This window comes from Durio zibethinus, chromosome 23 (assembly GCF_047325235.1).
Source record: "Durio zibethinus cultivar Kanyao isolate XHJ-2024 chromosome 23, ASM4732523v1, whole genome shotgun sequence".
Classification (NCBI taxonomy): Eukaryota; Viridiplantae; Streptophyta; class Magnoliopsida; order Malvales; family Malvaceae; genus Durio; species Durio zibethinus.
The window spans coordinates 9,277,830-9,299,441 of record NC_143184.1 but is presented as its reverse complement, the minus strand read 5'-3'; the positions used below and the strand labels follow the sequence as shown (position 1 = coordinate 9,299,441).

General features: G+C 28.7%; 1 protein-coding gene and 1 pseudogene across 1 annotated transcript; one reads left to right on the top strand and one right to left on the bottom strand.

The window, feature by feature from the left end:
• The first annotated feature begins 3,289 nt into the window (after positions 1–3,289).
• LOC111313145 (cellulose synthase-like protein H1) lies at positions 3,290–7,637 on the top strand. Its single transcript, XM_089752865.1, has 9 exons — positions 3,290–3,733; positions 3,801–4,122; positions 4,224–4,349; positions 4,470–4,589; positions 4,675–4,887; positions 5,001–5,136; positions 5,463–5,641; positions 5,747–6,097; positions 6,829–7,637. The coding sequence occupies exons 1-9, from the start codon at positions 3,474–3,476 to the stop codon at positions 7,378–7,380; spliced, it is 2,259 nt and encodes a 752-aa protein (XP_089608991.1). The 5' UTR covers positions 3,290–3,473; the 3' UTR covers positions 7,381–7,637.
• Positions 7,638–16,683: 9,046 nt separating this feature from the next.
• Positions 16,684–17,409, bottom strand: LOC149512192 (uncharacterized; annotated as a pseudogene).
• Positions 17,410–21,612: the final 4,203 nt, after the last annotated feature.

Sequence of the window (21,612 nt, the reverse complement as noted above, 5' to 3'; positions counted from 1 at the left end):
AAAAACAAGTTACAATAAAAAATAAAGAAACCTAACTTTCAAGAGTAGTCTTTTTTAATTAATTTTATTTTATTAGGTTAAAAATAATCAAATAACAAAAGATAAACTAAAAATAATAAAATAAATGTCACATTCACGTACTGAATGAAAAAAATTAATCTACCAAAATTTACTGAAACGAGTTAAAACTAACGAAAACAATCGATATTATCCAATACCAAGTTTAGTACAAAAAAATCTTTCGATGTATTGTGTTTTGATATAACTAGAGCGTACCAATCGATACGACTGATACCAAAACAAATTAACAACATTGATATGTATTGCTTGTAGTGATTGCTTTGCTGTTATAAGGGGTTTAGGTTCCTCGGCTTATGACTTTATGCATCTTTCTATGTTATATAGCAATGAAACTTTTAGTCTTCTTGTGGTTTCAATATATACTAGTAATATGCTTGCGTGTTGTTATGGTTTTAAAATTTGTTATTTATAATTAATAATATTCATGATGAATTTAATAAATTAGTAAGTATAATTTCTTTTACAATTTTAATAAAAATAATGATCAATGAAAATTTATCTACTAATATTTGAATAATGTATACATCTTAACTTATATAATAAGTCAAAATCATGTCCACTATAAACATAGTTAAAAAATATTAAAATAGATAATTAAAAAAATTAAAACTAAAAAAAGAAAGATGCAAGAAAAGAAAAAAAAATGAAAAGAGAGCCATGTGGATATCTCCATTTAGGAATGGCAATGGGTCAAGTAAGGGTAAATTTATGCTCGTTCAAATTTCGACCCGACATCGGTTTATTATTTTTTATATTTGACCTAACATATATAAATGTATAACTAGCATTTGACTCTACTTGACAAAAAAATAAATTCAATAATATAACATTCATGAAAATATTATTTTTTAATAGAAATTATATTTTAATTATATATAAATATGTTGTTTTATTAAATTAAGATACCAAGCAGAATACCCTAAACTCATATCTATTATGACCTTGACTCCTATTTTAAAATAATCATCCCTCTTGGATTGGTAGATTAACTCATTGGATACAGGTTATTTTACGATCGGAACCTTCATTGATCTCATTTTTAACAAAATTTAGGTGCTACATTGACAATTTAGTTGCCTATTTATCTTTTCAAACATAGACAATTTAAAAAAAAAAAAAAAAGGAAAATGCCTAAGCAAAAAAATTAAAAAAAGTCAAATGGGATACTACACGAACACTTCCATTTAAAGATGATAAGGATTTGGTTTGGATAGGCCTATGCTCATCTTAACTCTTGCTTTTTTTTTTTTTTGAATAATTCAACTCGATTCTAATTTCTATTTGATATCTAGTTATTATTTTTTTTATAGCCAATCTCAACCCAATACATAAATTTATAACCCACATCCTACCCGTATATATCCAAAATTAATTAAATGATCTAAATTTAGTACAATGTTTATAAAAAATTTCTAATATAAATTATATCTTAATTGTTTATTAATATAGTATTTTTATTAAAAGAATGTATAAAATAATAATTTTATTAATATAATACATATACATAAATATAAAATTAAAATACAAAATGAAAAATAAAAAATACTTTTCATATACTCAAGGTGAAACGAAATAACCTAAACCTACCTCCGGTCTAATCCCAATTTTTAAAAAGAAAAAACTCACACGATCTCGAATTAAAAAAAACATACTTATTAGATAAAGATGAGTTGAAACCTATCAAACATAGATTATTTTGTTATTCATATCTTTATTGACTTATTTATTACAGAATTTATCTAATTAAAAAGGTCAAAATAAAAAAAAGTAAAAAAAAAAATCAAAATGGGGTGTCATGTGATCACTTTTATCAGCCTTAATTTTTTATAAAATTTAATGTATAAATTAAAAAAAAGACTAAAACTAAAAATCCAAAAATTAAAAAAAGCCAAGAGTTGAAAAACAAATACGGATGCCACATCAACACCTTTATTTGTATAAATTTCTTACAAAATTATCTACTTTAAAAAAGAAAAGTATCTAAAAAGAAAAAGTTTTGTTTAATAAAAAATTTAAATGGCCCTAAACATAATTTTAAAAAATAAAAAAATATTTATTAAATATAAAAAAATAAAAAAAAAAAGATAAAAGAAAAGATAAAAAATAAAAAGTAAAAAATTAAGAGAAGTCATTAGAGGTCATGTGATATCCAAATGAGTAAAATTAATATATTAAATAAATGAGAAGGGTTCAGCTTATAAAAAAAGGTTTACGTTTTTTTTAATCTTTAATTTTAACAAACTTAATGAATAAGATTAAACCCCCTTCTTTTTTTTTTGGGTTATCTTTTCCACTTATCTCTCTTATTGAACCTATATTGAAGGTTAAAAAAAAATGTAAAACTTTGTCATCTCCAGTTGTGATACATCAAATCTTATTCCCTTTAAGAACATGAAGTTCCTAAGTAAAATTTATAAACTTGAAAGGAGTTACGAGATTGACAAATATTTCCTCTTACCTATTTTTTTTGTACACTTTTTTTGAATGTCTTAAAATTATGTCCTATTTTTTTAATATTTAAAACTCTTTTTTTATATATTTTAAAATTATTTTTTAAGATTTTTTATTTTTGATATTAAAAATTATGAAACTTTAATTTTATAAAAAATATTTAAATTTTAATATTGAATACATTAAAATCAAATTTTTTAAAACTCTGTGAGAATCAATATATGATAAATATTTTCTTTCAGATGGAGTATATTTTTTTATTATATTAATTTGAATACATAGGGACTACTCGTAATACTATTTGTCATTATATGTTGCTTCATTGATTTAAATTATCGAGAAAAACTAAATATCTAAACATTGATAATATATGAGTTTGTTTTTATATACTACCAATGTAAATTTTATGAAATAAGAGATTGATATATATTTGTATTTTTATTTTTTAATGTATCTAAGGATATGTATTATTTTATTAATTCCTCTTATAAATCTAAAAATTCCACTTATAGCAATCAAATAATTTTTTAGAAAATTATTTCATATAGATGTAATTATTGATTCAAAATTTGTTGTAATTGAATTTGATCTTTTTCTACACGAGTGAAAGCATATCTTATGACAAGCCTAAGATATCCATCCATACTTCATGTGAATTGTGAAACAACAAATATAGTATTTTAATCTATAGGTGAAATAAGTTGAAAACGCTTGAATTAGTTACATATATCTCTACTTATAATTATAGAAATTGCTTGATTCCAAAACTGAAAATTGAGAAAGAAAATGCAACTTTTTTACGATTATTAATTGAAAAATAATGCAATTTTATTAAAACATAAATCTCTTTTAAATATAACCATTATAAAGTTAGAAAGGAGGCCTCAGAATCTTTTATGAACACACAACACATACCATAGCAGCACTCTACGCACTCTTCTATGGCACCCAAGGAATTCTGTCTCCCCTTGTATGAAAAAATTGCTCGTAAAAACACTATCCACAGAGCATTGGATATCACTCTATTGTTCCTTCTCGCTTCCCTCCTGTTTTATCGACTCCTTGCTCTTAAGAACCATGGATTTGTCTGGCTCCTTGCTTTCTTATGCGAGTCATGGTTCACTTTCAACTGGTTTCTCAATGTCAGCTCCAAATGGAATCCTGTGGAATTCAAAACGTATCCAGAAAACCTTGAACAGAGGTACAATGACCATTATCTTTCTGTTACTGTTTATTATAAATAATTTGTTCATATATTTTGTTGTCAGGTTTCCGGAGCTTCCCCCTGTGGACATGTTTGTGACGACAGCAGACCCCGTGGTAGAGCCGCCGATTATGACTGTAAACACCGTTCTCTCTTTGTTGGCTGTTGATTATCCAGCTCATAAACTTGCTTGCTATGTATCCGACGACGGCTGCTCCCTTCTCACCTTTTACTCTCTGGTGGAAGCGTCGAAATTTGCCAAGCTTTGGGTCCCATTTTGTAAGAAATACAAAATTCAACTCAGGGCTCCCTTTAGATTCTTCTTGGACGATCCTACATCATCCTCTGCAAATTCTGAGTTCAAACAAGAATGGAAAAAGATGAAGGTACCTAAATCCAACGTTGCGAGAGCAAAATTAACGTTGTTAATAATAAATTAAAAAGTATCTTCAGATTTTGTCAGAGTGTAATATCCTAATCTATGTAGGCTGAGTACGAGCACCTTAGCCTAAAAATAGAGGAAGCAGGACGAAAATCAACTCCATGTGATCTAAGTGGTGAGTTTGCTGTTTTCTTCAAGGTTGAACGCAGCAACCATCCAACGATCATCAAGGTAACTCATTGCAGAAAAAAGAGTGTCTTAAGTTTGAAATGTTCACTGTTCTAATTAATCGAAACAAAATAATGTATATTTGGTTATTAATTTGGAATCATTCGAATTGTTTTCTTGTAGATCATAGGAGAGAACAAGCAAAGCTCTCGGGATGATGATGTGCCACATTTGGTTTACATTTCCAGAGAGAAACGGCCGAAACAGCCACATCATTTCAAAGCCGGTGCCATGAACGTTCTGGTAATTAACTAAAAATCAATTCCCCTTGAGGCAAATAATTTGTTATGTATAATAAATCAGACTTGGGTTTTCGTTTGAAAAACAGAGTAGAGTGTCAGGATTGATGACGAATGCGCCCTTCATGCTGAACGTAGACTGCGATATGTTTGTGAACAATCCACAAGTTGTTCGTCAAGCAATGTGTCATCTTCTCGGTTCCAAGAGTGAAAGTGAAATCGCATTTGTTCAGTATCCTCAACGCTTTTATGATGGACCGAAGGATGATCCCTACGGAAACCAATTAGATATTTTTATGGAAGTGAGCCATATAAAATTTTCATAAACCTCAATGAATTTTCTACTTCTCTGTTTTCTCCTTTCCTTTTTGGAATTGCTTCATTCACTAAGAGAATTTACATGTTGATGTGTTAGTATGTGTTCCCTGGAATAGCGGGAATCCAAGGACCCTTATATGCCGGAGCAGGATGTTTTCACAGACGAAAAGTTATCTATGGTCTATGGCCGGATAACGCAGAAAATCAGGGAAGAAATCATACATCAATTGAAGGTATATACTTGATGAACATTCTATCTTTAAATTAAGGGAGTAAGAGACCATTGTTGTTATGCTATGATTTAATATTTTTACTTTCGTTAATTTTTGGATAAAAAGTAATAGAATTAAAATATTTCATGGAATATTTCATTATTGCAAGTGAAAATTTTATTTCAATTTCATTATTTTTTATTTAAAAATCAATTTTAAAGTAAAATAACAAAATTCAATGAAATTTGTTCCAAAGTAATAATTCCTTTTCGTTTTATAACTCTAACTATATTCCAATGGTTATTAAAATAATGGGACCGTGATGGTTTATTCTTTTCTATATGTAGGAAAATTAGATGATTGTGAACAGTTAAAAGTGTTTGGCAAATCAAAGGAGTTTTCAGAATCAGCAATTTATGCATTGAAAGGGAAGAAGAATTTTCCAAACAACCTTTCAGATTCTCTTGAGGCAGCATTCCTGGTTGCAGGTTGTGGCTATGAGTTTGGTACAAGCTGGGGGACAAAAGTTAGTAGAATAAACCTACTAAAATATTAGTAGCAGAGTATATATTGATTTGATTGTAAAGTGTAAAACTTTAATTTCGAGTATAATTGATTACTTTTACTTCAGGTTGGATGGATATATGGATCCATGGTTGAAGATGCCCTTACGGGGTTGGAGATTCACAAGAAAGGGTGGAAATCCACCTTTCTCGCACCCCACCCACCGGCCTTTCTAGGGTGTACGCCGTCTGCGGGTCCGGCAGTAATGACTCAACAGAAAAGGTGGGCTATAGGCTTGTTTGAAATCCTTGTTACCAAAAACAGCCCTATATTTGCCACCCTGAATGGAAAGCTCCAATTCAGGATGTTGTTATTCTACATCTGGTTGTTTTTATGGGCCGTCTCCTCAATTCCTGAGCTATGCTATACTGCTCTGCCTGCATATGGCATCATCGCCAACTCCCATTTTTTGGCCAAGGTGAGGACAATCTAGTAACTACATGTATTATAATAGTCGTATAGAATTGACAATGGGTCGGTCCTTATATGTTTTCTTTTTATTTTATTTTTATATATAGCACATTGTAGTCAAGGGATAGAATAATGGGATGCAATTTGAATTTTATATGCCTTCGTAAATGTCTTTTTTTAAGTTTATATAGATAGATCCCAAAAAATGAATGAGGTAGAATCAATTAATGGACATCAAGTTATGTGTTACGTCTTTGTCTCTCACCTCGGTGCCATGTTTTACTTTCTCGACATCAAATCAAGGCCACATATAGTTCAAGTTTCATATACAACTGTCCGAAAACAAGTACATGCAATAAGAAAACAAAAGAAGCTTAGTAATATTTAGTAATCAAAATTTAGATAGCATTTTTTGGTGATGAAGTTCAAAGGAATATTTTCCTGATTAAATATCATTACTTTATCTTTGAAACAAATTAGTATAACGTAATTGTATGAGTTATATAAACTACTCCTTCCGTCTTATATGCAATGTCTAATTTTAATCTTGTATAAAATTCGAGAAATTATAAATCAATATTTAACTTTAATTGATTGTAAATTTTCTTTAAAAAAATTACTTCTGATTTAAAAAAAAAAAGGTATTTAGGGAAAGTAAAAATGATTTTTTTTTTTAAAAGAGTGACCTTTATGTGTTTCTAATAGCTAACATGTTTAACAATGAATATATATATGCAGGTCCAGGAGCCGGCCATATTGATTCCAGTTATAACTTTTATGATTTACAACCTGGCCACTCTCAGGGAATACTTGAAAACCGGCATGTCCATCCGAGCATGGTGGAATAACATGAAAATGGGAAGAATAATAGCAACCTCGGCGTATTTATTTGGATTTTTAACCGTCGTCCTCAAACTGTTAGGGTTGTCTGATACAGTTTTTGAAGTTACAAAAAAAGATCAATCTAATTCCGACGGTGACGAAACTGACGGTACCACAATATTTACTTTCGATGAGTCACCAATTTTTGTGCCGGGCACGACCATTTTGCTTGTGCACCTGACAGCACTGCTCGCCTTTTTCTTAGGGTTGCGACCATTAGTTGATGATGTTGGGCAGGGAGTAGGGCTAGGGAAGGTCTTGTGCAGCCTATGGGTGGTGCTATGCTTCTTGCCATTTCTGAAAGGGTTGTTTAAAAGAGGAAAATATGGGATTCCTTCTTCCACCATATTCAAGTCTACTTCGTTGGCATTAGTTTTTGTTTATTTGTGTAGGACTTCTTGGGGTTGAGACTTGGAGTTTGTACTTTTTTATATAGAAGGGGCATAGACCATGAAAAAAGAGGAAAGAGATTTAAGGATCTTTGTATCCTCTTATGACCTCCTTAACTACTAGTCAATAAGTTGGGGACTACATTTCCATTTTGGTGCGTAGATTAAATTTTCTTGTAAACGAAGATGTTAATTATATTTTCTTCGCTACAAACGATCAAATTGTCCTTTAGAAAATACTCTAGTAGTTAAAATTTATTATTCTAATTTTAGAGATCTTGAGTTGACTCTTATCATGTATAAGAAAAATGAGGTTTTTTAGAAATTAATTATTGAGTGAGAAAAAAAATTTACTCAAATTCTAATGATTAAATTGAAAATTTTAAAAGTTTAATAATTATTTTATAAATATTATCATAATTGAGTGACCAGTTACATATTTTACCTTAAAATAAACCGATTCATCTATTATTTTATGAAAGATTTTGAGGAGCATTGCATTGATAATGCAATGAACAGAAAGTTCTATAAGAATTTAACCATTTTGATAATGAAATTTGATTGGAAACAGGATATTTATGATTTTTTGAGATTTGATTGGTGAAATCACGTGTTTTTATCTTGAACTGTCAAATGATACATTGTGTATTTCACAATTTAGTTAATAACATGAGAATTTTGATTTTTTTTTTCTAATAATGTCATCAATATCACAAGACAATATATGATTTATCACTTGAAAATCTTCAAGTAATTTACTTAATAAATTTTAATTGGCACTAGAGAAAATTTAAAGAAAAATTTTGAAAAACATGTGATATTTTTATGACTGAATAAAAATTTTCTCGTCCTATGTCATGTCTGATGAATTTTTCTAAACTAAAGAAGAAAATAATAAAAGCAAAAAAGTAATATAATTAATTTCTTACCGAACGAAAGATATATAAAACTATAAATTAATGGTAGATGGGTCACATACTTTCCAAGCATATAAGGTTTGAATAAAAATTTAAAATTTTATATTTAACATTATCAGCATATAAATTATATATTTTCAGTTAAATAAAAACAACTGAAAGTGGAACCTGAACATTGAGGACAGTGTCAGCATTATATATGTTCATCCAAGTGCTGTTAACTTTTCGTTTCAATGATAGAGGTTGTGGAGACCGTCGGTGGACCAACTTCTAAATCAGCATTAATGGTGGTACTTATCGGGTGAAAGGTACTAAGTATGTAGACACTTTATACGGTACGAGATTAAATAAACGAGGTCTAAATTACCTTGATTTGGATTTAATCCAAGTCCAAATCAATTGGGTTTCATTCTAATTCAAGCTTAATTATTAATTATTTATATTTTATATTTTATTTCTATGTTTTTATGTTTTTATGTTTTTATATTTTATTATTTTTATCTTATTTATCCATATATATATTATTTATTTATTAGTCTTTTTTTTATTTGATTTTGGATTTTTATTATAGTTTATCTTTAATTTTAATTCATTTATCTTTAAATATTTTATTTTATTTTATCTAATTATTTTTTTTAAAAAAAGAAATAATTGAAAAATGGATGATCAGCCGAAATCAAAGAGACAAGGATGCTGATGAAATTAGATAATTAAACTAAGGAAATAAGGGAGTTTTATCATCAAATGATAATTCATATCTTAATTTCGAAATTGAATAAAGGTTTTTTTTAAAGAAAAAACATTATTTTCAATCTGGTGATAAGGTAGAGCTTTTTGAAGAATCCAATCTTGAATAAAATATTGATTGAGATTTAACTTTTTTTCTATAAATAAATAGTACATCATTACAACAAGACAATAACATAGAGATCAATTAGAGCAACAAAAGAAAAAAAAAATTTTACAGAAGTAAAGTAGGAGAAGTTTTTGCATAAAGATTTTTGAAAATTTTGGGGAGTTTTGGTTTTGGTTTGCCATTTGAGTATTCAAGAAGCTAGAAGGTTTAAATTGATACTTTTTGGCTTTTTTATTTTCTAGAAATTTCAAAAATTCTTTTTGTAAAATCTAGTTTTTCGTTGAATTTGTCGATAACATTTCAACAAACTTTCTCAGTTTTCAACGATTTTTTGATAACATCTCTAACTTTCAACAAAAATTTCCAGATTTTGGTAGAACTCTGAAGAACTTCTGACCAAGTTTGCAAAATCTGGCCATCAATTTTTTTTTTTTTTTGTTTAGAAAAACAGAAAGGAAATGAGAGAAAAAAAGAAAAGTTGGTGAAAAAAAAAGGGTTTTGGGGTTTTATACGCTGCATAAGCTACGTCTTTTAGGTTTTTTTTTTTATTATTTTGGAGTTGATTTGCGTGTTTTATCAAGTCTAACTCGACTTGTTGCCAACCCAGTTTTGTAACTAGTTTCATTCAGTTGCTATTGAGTTGAGTCGAGTCGAGCCAAGCTCTCAGCCATTTTAACTAGCTTTTGTTCTTGCAATCAAGTCATTTCTTAAGTTAAGTCGAGTCGAGCCCTCAGTTTTTTTTATTTATTTGTTTATTTATTTTTATTTGATAAATTAAGATTATTTAATTATTTATTTATTTTTTGAATATGTCTTTTCTTTTTCAAAGAATTTTTTTAAAGGAAAGTTAAATATTTTTTTAAGTAAGAAAAAATTTAAAATTAGGGAAAAAGTTAATATATTAAAATTTTCTTAAGATAAATTTCAAGAAAACTTGAGGAAAAAATTGAGAAAAAAGTTGAAATATCAATTTTTTCTTAAATTAAATAAAAAGTTTTTAAGGAAAAAGTTGAAATATTAAATTTTATTTAATAAAAAATAATTTCAAAAAATTAGAAAAAAGTTAAAGTATCAATGTTTTGCTTGAATAAAAAATAATTTTAAAAATTCTAAGGAAAAGCAAAATATTGAATTTTCCTTAAATAAAAAATTTAAGAATTTGAGAAAAAAGTTGAAATATCAATTTTCTTTAAACAAAAAAATAATTTCAAAAAATTTTGAAGAAAAGGTTGAATTATCAAAATTTCTTTAAAATTAAAATTTTCTAAGAGTTTCATAAAAAAAAATGTAAATGTTAAATAATTCAACGACATTGTCTCTGTAAGAAAAACAATTGTTTTCTTGTATACTCTTGAGGTGAAGGAATTCCTTATGTGAAAATAATGAAGTTAATTGAAAGTAATTTCCAATGCATTTAAATTTTAAAAACACTTAATGGATATTACGAAAACAGTTAATACTATTCGTTGATAGACGTTATAAGAGTGTTATAACATTTTTCATGCATAATCGTACTCTTGGATCTGGCTTGGTTTTGTACGTTAGAATCTACCTTTTAAAGATACTTGAGTCAAGCTTGGGTTTTAAAATGGGATCAATTTGATCATGTGGCTAATCATACCTAATCTAAAAAGATTGATGGTAACTTCTAAGACCATGTCTAGCAGTCAAGTTCATGGATTTGTACGTTATAACAGTTTAATGATTTCAATTAGAAATAGCATGAGTTAGGCTAGCAAATCAATTTATGTTATCCAAAAGCCTAATAAATTTGATTTTTTAAAAAGATTTTATTTATTTATTTATTTTTTAAACTGTATTTATTATGTCATTCATATGTATGTATATAACATGAACTTTATACTTAAGTTTCGTCCCTTTAGAAAAGTGCAAAATACTTACACTTTTGTGAGGTTTTAATGCCTCCACAATGGCACACGAAATACTCTTACTTAAATTGAACCTTTCCACTTGTAGCCTATAATGGATGAAGATTTTGGTGCTTTACTAGTCTGTGATGGACAAATATATAAAGAGCAATTTGGGAACCTTTAGATTATCAACCTTAAACCATATATAACGAACTCTAAAAAAACCTAACTTATAGGTAAAGCCATGTCCTTTCCCTTAAAATGGACAAGAAGTTTAGGATTCATTCTTTCTTATTATATATGATACTCTAATTTATTTCATTTGTTTTTTTTTTCCAGTGGACTAATTAATCTTTCTTTTTGTCTGTTCCATTTTGCATGATTTATGTGCATACCATAAAGTTGCATAATGAATATTTGCCTTAAACAATCGTCAATAAAGGGATTTTCATGGAATTTATGGAACAACTAGTCTACTTTTCATCCATACTGGCTACAAAGAGATAGCAGTGGTTAACCTTTTTAAGAATGTGGAGAATGGTTGCAATCTTTCACCATCAATATTAGTAGAGGCTATCAAATCATTGAGCTATTGTTGCCAAAATGGAGGTTACCTTATAAGGTGTGTACCATTATTGTATTTATGGATGAAAAGCCATTTAAATTGCTAGAAAAGTGCATTCTCGAAGCTTTACTTCCATAATCGAACACCCATTAAAGAATTTTGTAAAAGTGAATGGCTAGAGTAAAAGTCTAAGAAATAATGGGTTTCCTACAAAGGCTGGCAAACATTGAGGTGACATGGTTAGTCCCATAGATGAATCAAGAGCTCATGTTATATCGGTGTGGATGGGAGACTATGGTTCCACTTTTGGGCCTATAGGGGGTAATGAGTTATACACCATTCTTGGTGAAAAGATAATTTGGGGTAGAGCAATTCATTCCTAAGAGGCACAAAATTTGTTTAGCTCAAGAGTACTTTTAAAAAATTATGATGACTTTAGGAATTTTATGGGTGGAATTTTGAAAGATAAAATAATAAAATTTTTAATTTTAATTTTATATTTAAATAAATCTTTATAGTTTAATGTAGCTTTTAATTTATATTTAAATAAAGTTTTAATCTTTAATTTATACTTAAATAAGTTTTTAATATAAATTAATCTTTTATTTAAAATAAAAACTTATGTAAATATAAATTAAAAGATAAAGAATTAATTAGATATAATAAATGTATAAAATCTTTTTTAAGTAAAGTAAAATAATTCTGAGCTTTTCTAATTAACTGTTTATTTTGTACTCGCTCTATCACTACAGGGGTTTTGGTTTTTAGTAGCGTTTTTTTAACTGTTTAGTGACGTTTATTAACACCACTATAAGGTTACGGCGTTTGTGAAAAAATGCCACGCAGAGTGCTGCCTAGACACGTGTCGCGGTAAATAGCGGCATTTGTATGTGAAGTGCCGTTATTTTAGCGGCGTTTATATCTTAGAGACACCTCTATTTCAGTTACGTTTTTATAAGAAAAACGTCATTACATTGACGGCGTTTGTAACAAAAAACACTGGTACTTTGTATGGCATTTGATTATGAAAACACCTCAATAATTGCGACGTTTGTATCTTTTAAGCGTCATAATGGCGTTGTTATGAGAAAAACGTTGTTGCTTTTCTGACGTTTCTATAAAAAATACCACCTAACTAGCGGCGTTTGCTGGAAAAAACGTCGGTACTTATAGTGATGTTTTATGCCATAAACACCACTAAATTATTCATTCAACGGCATTGCCCAACGCAAATGCTACCATTATGTAAAAATATATATATTTTTTACAATTTTTATAATAAATTTTATTTTTAGTGAAGAGCTTAAATTCAAAAACTGAAATTAATATTAACTTTATTCATGTTTAAATATACATCTAATTAATACAAAATTTATTTAGAATAATAACATTCAAATATTGTAAATACATTAACCAAATAAAAATTTAAAATGTATGCAATGGATGACTACATACATTTTGTTGGCTGCCAATTGATGAAGAAAAAATTTCACCTTGGTCACTAGCATGCTCAATAACCTAATGAATAATACCATATAATTTTTAACACTTTATCGTATGCTTATTTTTTATTTAAAAATTTTAATATTTACTAAATATAATACCTGAGTTGATGGAGCACCAAGAGCATTTCCTGGAAATTGTTGTTGCATAAAATTCATAAGATGATCGAATCGATCATGCAACTGCTAAAATTTTACACGCTTTAGCTTCATTCTAGTACGTTCTTCTTTAATTTTGGCATGCTTCTGTTCTCTTTCTGCTTTTATTTGCTAAAAACGTTGTTGCATAGTTTGCATTTCCCCTCTCAATATTGAAATGTCTCGTGAAAACTGACTTGCTGAGAGTGTAAATTACAGAGAGTTATGTCCATAGTAGGCAGATAGTGTTGGACCCAATCTAAGGCCTGGAACCTGTCCATGCCTTTCTTTTCCAGCAACTTCTATGAATATCTGATTTTTCATTTCTTGCATGTTGAGAGAACCTTCAGATGCTATTTCAATCTTAGCAGCCATTTTCTCTTTTGTTTTCTCCTGTGAATTTGTCATATACAACAATCAAGTTTAATGACTAATTGATTATATGTTAAAAAGAGTTAATATTTACTTTATGTTAACTAGATGATTCAAATTACCATAATTTTTTGTGTTTCGACATTCATGTAAGATCCATCATTTTTTGTGTGTGTAACGTAAAAAAGTTTCACACGTCGAATTGTACTGCCCATCTCATTCTCCTATACAAAAACATATGTTATTTGATAGGATGCATATCAACCACAACTTATTTATACATATCAATCCTGTCAATCAAGTATGAAAATTTTGAATAATTTTAATCTTCTTTATTTATATTTTGGCTCTGTAACAACACAATAGTCTTAAATATACGCAAAGAATAAAAGCATTTTGGGCTTTCAGACATATCAATAATGGAAACCAAATTCAATTATTTTTTTTCGGTTTAATATGAAAGATTGATGTCATTCAATATGTTGAAAGGCATCTAAAATTTATTTGTATATTTACCTTTTATATGCAAAAATATTCCCAAACAGAGATAACTGACAACTTTTTCTCTCATATCAACCATAGAAACCAATTTCAATCAATCAGACAAGCTTAATATCAAGTATTGAAGGTATCGAAACTATTAAAAATCAACAATAACAATAACCAGATAATAAAGGCGTAAATATACGTAAACAGTAACTTTTCATACATATCATTTGTGTAACTAAGTTCAAAACTTTCGATAATGTCCTTATCATGTATTGAAACAATCACATCTATTAAAACATAACAATAAATGTTAATTTCCATATTTACCTTTCAACGGCAGAAAAAGTTCATTAATTAGAATAAGTTAATTATCATAAACTTACGATTTCTTTTTGCTTTCTTGTAAAACTTTTTGATCCACTTGTATGGCTATATTTCTACTGCTTTTTGCTACCAATCTCAATCTGTTCTATTTCCTGTCATAAAAAATAATTGCTTATATGATAGAAATACAATTATTACCAACTGAAACCATCAAACACTTTCATCATTTCATTCTATTATACAACTATAAACTAGTACCTCTCTTTTTCTTGAGAACCAAAATCTAACCAATTTTTCATATTGCCACCTAATCACAATATAGGGTAGATTTTGCATCATCACCTCTACAGTACTATTTCGATCGAAATACTTATTCTTCAAGCTATGCTTATAATCTTTCCATTTCTTTCCCAAGGACTTAAGCACATATGAAGTTGGTATTTCAAGTACAAATCTTGACTGTAATAATACAATAAGAAAAGTTTGAATAAGTAAACAAAATGTAAAATAAAAAATTTTGAATATATCTAATTAATTATACTAATACCTCAATAAAGTCTAACGTATCAGCCTTAACTTCTTCTAGAATATTATGCCATGTTTCATAATGAATAGGCAATTTCATTCCATTACGGGCTAGCATGCCTAGAAATCCAACCAATAGTTGAGCCTCTTCACTAATTGGTTGCCTATCAGAGTTTGCAGACACTACAATACGCTCGTTAGGAGGTAGTGCAAATAATTCCTTCAAAGTTGTCCAGCCTCTGGTCCTCCGTTGACCATTGTTACCAACTGCAACAAATATATAATATATTTATAAAATCATAATACTCTTATCATTATACTCGAATTCCAAAATTGAATTATATCATACTTGCATTCGAATTTAAAGCATAATCAATTGATAAGGTACTATCTAAACCTAGACCTCCCATATTGCTAAATCTAATATCATTTGAAGGGTTAGAAGTGATGTAGTTAGATCTGACAGTACGTTTATTTCCCTCCAAAAGATTCAGTCCATAGCCAATATCTACAGGTGCTACAGATGGTTCTGAACTAATATCTCTGATATGTTTTCTTTTCAATGTACTTTTTTGCATTTTAGCTTACCTACATCATAAAAGTGAATATAGAAAAAATTTTAGTTTAAAAGATATTTAAAGACATTTTCAATTTAAGAAATCAAAACCTACGATATATAAATAACATATCAATTTAATTAAATCAAAATATAATGTATGATTTAGAAGACAATAATTATACAATTGCGAATGTGACATTATTTACATACTATTATTTACTACATTATGTCTTAAACACTCGAATTACAAATTATAGGTGCACAAAATCATGGTTCGTAAATGTCTTCAGTAACATCTTCGTGAACCCACGAGCGTTGGTACTACAAATATTCTCATCCAAGTTTTGTTCAACAAAAAGATAACATTCAATTCCATGTTCATCATCATTTTTGGTATCTAACCCCATATTAAATAAGTCTCTAGATGTGTTTTGAAGAACAACAAACCAACCCAATTCTTTTGGATCTTCATAGTAAAATACTTGTTTCACTTGAGATAAAAATACATAAGGTTCATCGATAAGGTGTTATCCTGTGTGAATTAAGTGAGAAAAATTAACAAGTGTAAATTTGTACTGATCTTTTTTAAGACCCCTCACACTATTCACATCTGCCCAATCACACCGAAATAAGGCAATTTTTCACTTTCCATAATAATCTAACTCAATTATGTCATTAATCATGCCATAATAGTCAACATTTTCCTATAAAAGGTTTGTGTCCCTAGTACTAGCATAGCTAGTAGTTGATGAAGTCACAACAACTCCTGAATTTTATGTACTTCTAAATCTCTCATGGAATTTTATGTGAAATTTAAATCCATTGATGATGAAACCTTTGTATCGTTTCACAATTCGATTTGGACCGAGTGAAAGACACTTCATCTATTCACTAACAAGCCTTCCACTCTAAACCTATAAAAGTGGAATAAATATATATGTTATTAATATTATTTTTACTGTAAGCATTCTCTGTAGATAAAAAATAATGGGAAGTATGGCATTACTTACAATTGCTCCTAACTATTCATGAAAGTTTTTAGCGAACAACTTATCAACCTCTCGAGGGTTTGATCGTCGATGATATACAAGATCTCTCAAATTATTTTTATACTCACTATAAAGCATCATGATAAAGTATTAATACAAAAAAAAAACACAATAATTTATGCCTATTGTAATGTATAATTTACTTGCTAAACAACTTACGTGCAAAATGATTCAATTGAGTCAAGATGAAAAAAAACATATCGATGTGCTTGTGCCCAAGATTTATCATCTAATTTCACCAATTCAGCTTTGCCTATGGGTTGTCCAAAACTTTGAAAAAGATAATTGTAGGCCAAGTCTGTATGCTGCATTTTAACATTTCTCGAAGGTTTATTAAATATCATTTCAACATCTTCCAAATAACAATAACAAAATGTCATGCACTCTTCTGCTAAATACCCTTCAGCAATAGAACCTTCCGGATAGCATTTGTTGCAACAATAAGATTTTAACCTTCCCAAAAACTTATAGCATAAAACATTACTCATATGTTATTTTAAGTAGATTGGCTTGAGAATCAATAAAAATGTAATCAATATATTAACAAATAATACCTTTCAATAGGATACATCCATCGATAATAAATTGGCCTACCGACCTTTGCTTCATATAGAAGGTAGATAACCGAATGCATCATAATAATGAAGAAGTTTGGAAGGAATATCTTCTTTAAATGGCATGAAGTAATCGCGGCTTGATCTTAAACTTTGTCAAGCTCTTCCACATTCATACATTTCTGACATAGAGATTTAAATATGTTACTCAATTTAATTACCATAGAAGTCACTTACTTTGACATTGATGAGCGTAAAGCAATTAGAAGTAAGTCTTATATCAAAATGTGATAATCATGTGACTTCAATAATGATAGTTTTTGCTCCTTGATATTCATACATCTTGATATATTTGACACATAGCCATCAAGACTTTGGCATTTTTCAAAACTTTGTAAAACATATCTTTTTCGACTTTAGAAATCCTAAAACAAGCAACAGACAATCGATATTTGTCATTAGGAAACAACATCGGATGGTCTGGGTGAATCCCTATATCAACTAGGTCAAGCTAACTTTTTAAGTTATCATTGGATTTTCTATTCACATTAAGAATTATCCCGATAAAATTTTCACAAACATTCTTCTCTATGTGCATCAAATCAAGGTTATGGCATAATAAATTATATTCTCAATAAGGTAACTAAAAAAATATACTTCTTTTTTTTCACAACTCATACTCATTGGGGTCATCTACTTCATTGTCTTCTTCATCACTTTGAACATCAAGATCATCGACTTCTGTATGACTATCACTAACTTGCGTAATATGAGGCCAGACACCTTCAAAGATGTCCCTTACTATTTTTCTTGATAAAGTCATTTTTTTATGTGTAAAATTGATATCTTTTAATTTTAACAAGATAGTAGACCCACTAATGGGTAAAGGTGATCTCCTCAACTTTTCAGTTTCATCAAAGAGATATTTTTAGAATCTAAATCGATGATTATCATTTAACCATCGATGATATCCCATATAATATAACTTCTTACCATTACGTAATCATGTCGAATATGTCTTTGTAGCATAACATGGACAAGCATAATGACCTTTTATACTCCAACCAGATAAATTCACATAAGCAAAAAAATCATTCATAGTCCATAATAAAATAGCACGCATATTGAATTCTCTGTTTTTGATGCATCATATGTCTTAACTTTTTCTCATAATTGCTTTAACTCTTTAATAAGAGATTGTAAGTAGATGTCTATATCATTACTCGAATCTTTTTCTCCAAAAATTGTCATAGATAATATCAATGATTGTTACTTCATAGCATTCCATGGTGACAAATTATTAGAAATCAATACAACTGCCCAAGTACTATAAGAAGTACTCATCATTTGGAACGGGTTGAATCCATTAAATGCCAATCCAAGCATAACATTTTGAGGATTAGATGTAAATTCTGGAAACCTAGAATGAAATGAGTTTCATGCCATTGAACTGTAGGATGCCTCAATGATATCCATCATCCGTCCGCTTCTCATAATGCCACCTCATTGAATCTGCAGTTTTGAAAGACATATAGAGTCATTGCAGTCTTAGTATTAATGGAAAATAACGTAAAACTTTAACTTTTTTTTGACATGTACCTCATCACCATCATCATTCAATCTTTCATCGAGATTTTTGTCGACCCAACAAGCAATACCACACAAATGATAAGATTCTTAATTTTTTTCTATCCCCTCAATACAACATGCAATCATTGGGACAACTATGAATTTTCTCATATCCGATACCTAAATTCTTGATCATCTTCTTTGATTCCTTATGAGATTCAAGAATTTTTACAAAAGGAAACATTTCTTTCATAAACTTTAATAATAAAGTCAGAGAGTTTCTAGTCCATCCACATAAGCATTTTAAGTGAAAAATACGAACACAGAAAGAAAACCTTGATTGCTTCGATCCCTCAAAAAGTTCTTCATTCATCTCTCCAAGCAACCTATAAAACTTTAATGCTTCTCTTCTAGGTTGTTGGTCACGTACACCTATCCCATATTCACCAAATTCATGCATTTTAATATTGGACTGATTAAATCCTTCATTTTCATGAAAAAGATTATGAAAATTTTGGTTATGAATGTTAAATTTATCTCGCAACATGCCTTCAATATTATTTGCTATAAAGGGATCATGTTGGTGATAGGAAGCCTTTGATGATGAAAAAACTGTAGTGGAAAACCTTGACAGTACAAAGTCTCCATAAAAATATCAATTAACATATCTCGATAGAAAACCAATACAAATTAAATGCTCATAAACAACTCAATATATTTACCACTCGATATTAGCACATTTCACATATGGACATAATATCATATTATCTTCACTTGTATTCTCAAATGCAAAATTAAGAAAAATTTTCACTCTATCTCTGTACTCTTGACTTAATCTAGACTTTTGCATCCAACTCTCATCCAATTATTAGTTGCTATATAATCACACAAAATGTATAGAAATAATTAATATGAAAATGAACATGTGCAATTGCATAGTTTAGTATGTTTTAAACAAAAGATAATAACAAGAACAGTACTTACACAAAATGATAACTTCTTAGTGTGACGTAATTTATCAACTACCAGATATTATGATTGTTAAAACTCTGTTGCTAACGTAGACAGAACCCAAGAGTATTTGGTATTGAGGTTGACATAAGGTGAAATAAGGTGGGTTTTATAGAAAAATTTTTTCACGAAAAGGAAAATCATGAATTGCAAGAGCTGAAGGAATAGTCGAATGAAGTAAAAGCTAAAGTCAATAAGTTATGAACAGTTGAAATAGGGTTCTAAAAAATAATGCTAGAATACTAAAAGTGAAAGAAAAGGAAAAGTAAATTGTACTTGGTCTGAAAAAATATAATAATGAAGATGAAGCTTGAAGTTGGTGATTGGATGCGCTAAGTTTGAGAAGAATGTTATTAGACAGGATTATGGAAGGCGTTTACTAACAAAAAATGCCAATAATAATTGCCTCATAAATATTTTTTGATATATTATAGGTGCCTTGAACATATCGTCACAAAAATTCTAACACTGTTATTGAAGGCTTATATCCAAGAAAGACGTCTTGAATAATTCATATCACAGTTTGTAGTTAATTACTGATGGCGATTGCATAAAACAATGCCTTCAATAATTTCACTAAAAAAATTTTCGTTGATTATTGAAAGCATCATTTATTATGACACGCCTTTAATATACCATGATGGTAATGGAAGGCATTTATTTGAACAGGCGCTTTCAATATACCTTTAAACTTACTAATCCATTATAGAAGGTGTTTGTTAGAAATAGACGCCTTTAAAATTTTTTGACTAAATATTTTAGAAATTACTAAAGGTATCTTCTATTGTAAAATACCTTTTATATATCGCTACACATATTGTAAAACTGTTATTGAAGGTGTATATTTAAGATAGACGCATTTAATAATTCTTCTCACAGTTTGTATATAATGATTGAAGGTAGTTTCAGAAAACAAAGCCTTCAATAATTTCTCTAATAAAATTTTTCAGGCTTATTAAAGGCATCTTTTATTATAAAACGCCTTCGATATAGCTAGTAGTTAATGGAAGGCATTTATTAGAAAAGGCGTATTCAATTACTGAAGGCGTTTCTTAAAAATAGATGCCTTCAAAATTTTTCCACTAAATATTTTGGGAATTAGTAACGACGTCTTCTACTATAAAATACCTTATATATACCACCACACAAATTGTAACACTATTATTAAAGGCGTATATTTAAGATAAACACCTTTAATAATACCTCTCACAATTTTTATATAGTGACTGAAGGTGGTTTTAGAAAATAATGCCTTCAATAATTTCTCTAATAAAAGTTTTCAGGCTTATTAAATGTGTTTTTTATTATAAAATGCCATCGATATAGCTAGTAGTTAATAGAAGGCATTTATTAGTAAAGGCACCTTTAATTACTGAAAGCGTTTCTTAATAACAGATGTTTTCAAAATTTTCTCACTAAATATTTTAAGAATTAGTAACAGCGTCTTCTACTATAAAATACCTTCTATATACCACCACATAAATTATAACACTATTATTGAAGGCGTATATTTAAGATAGATGTCTTTAATAATTCCTATCACAGTTTGTATATAATTACTGAAGGCGGTTTCATATACCAACACCTTCAATAATTTCTAAAAGAAATTTTTTTTTATTATTAAAAACGTATTTTATTATAAGTCACCTTTAATAATTTGTTATAAACTTTGGAAATCCATACTTATTGAAGGTGATTTTTTACTGCAAAATGCCTTTTATAATTTTTAAGATTTAGAAAAGGTTTTTCTATAAAAAAAATACCTTTAATAAGTTGGGTGCACAATTTTAAAGGCTTATTATTAAAAGCGTCTTTTTTGTAAGAAACGCCTTCTATAATCTTCAATAAAATTTTCAAATGATTATTGAAGGCGTTGTTCTATGAAAATGCCTTTATTAATTAATTTTATATTCATTTCTCTGCCTTGAACATAGGAAGTTACAGAGGCCT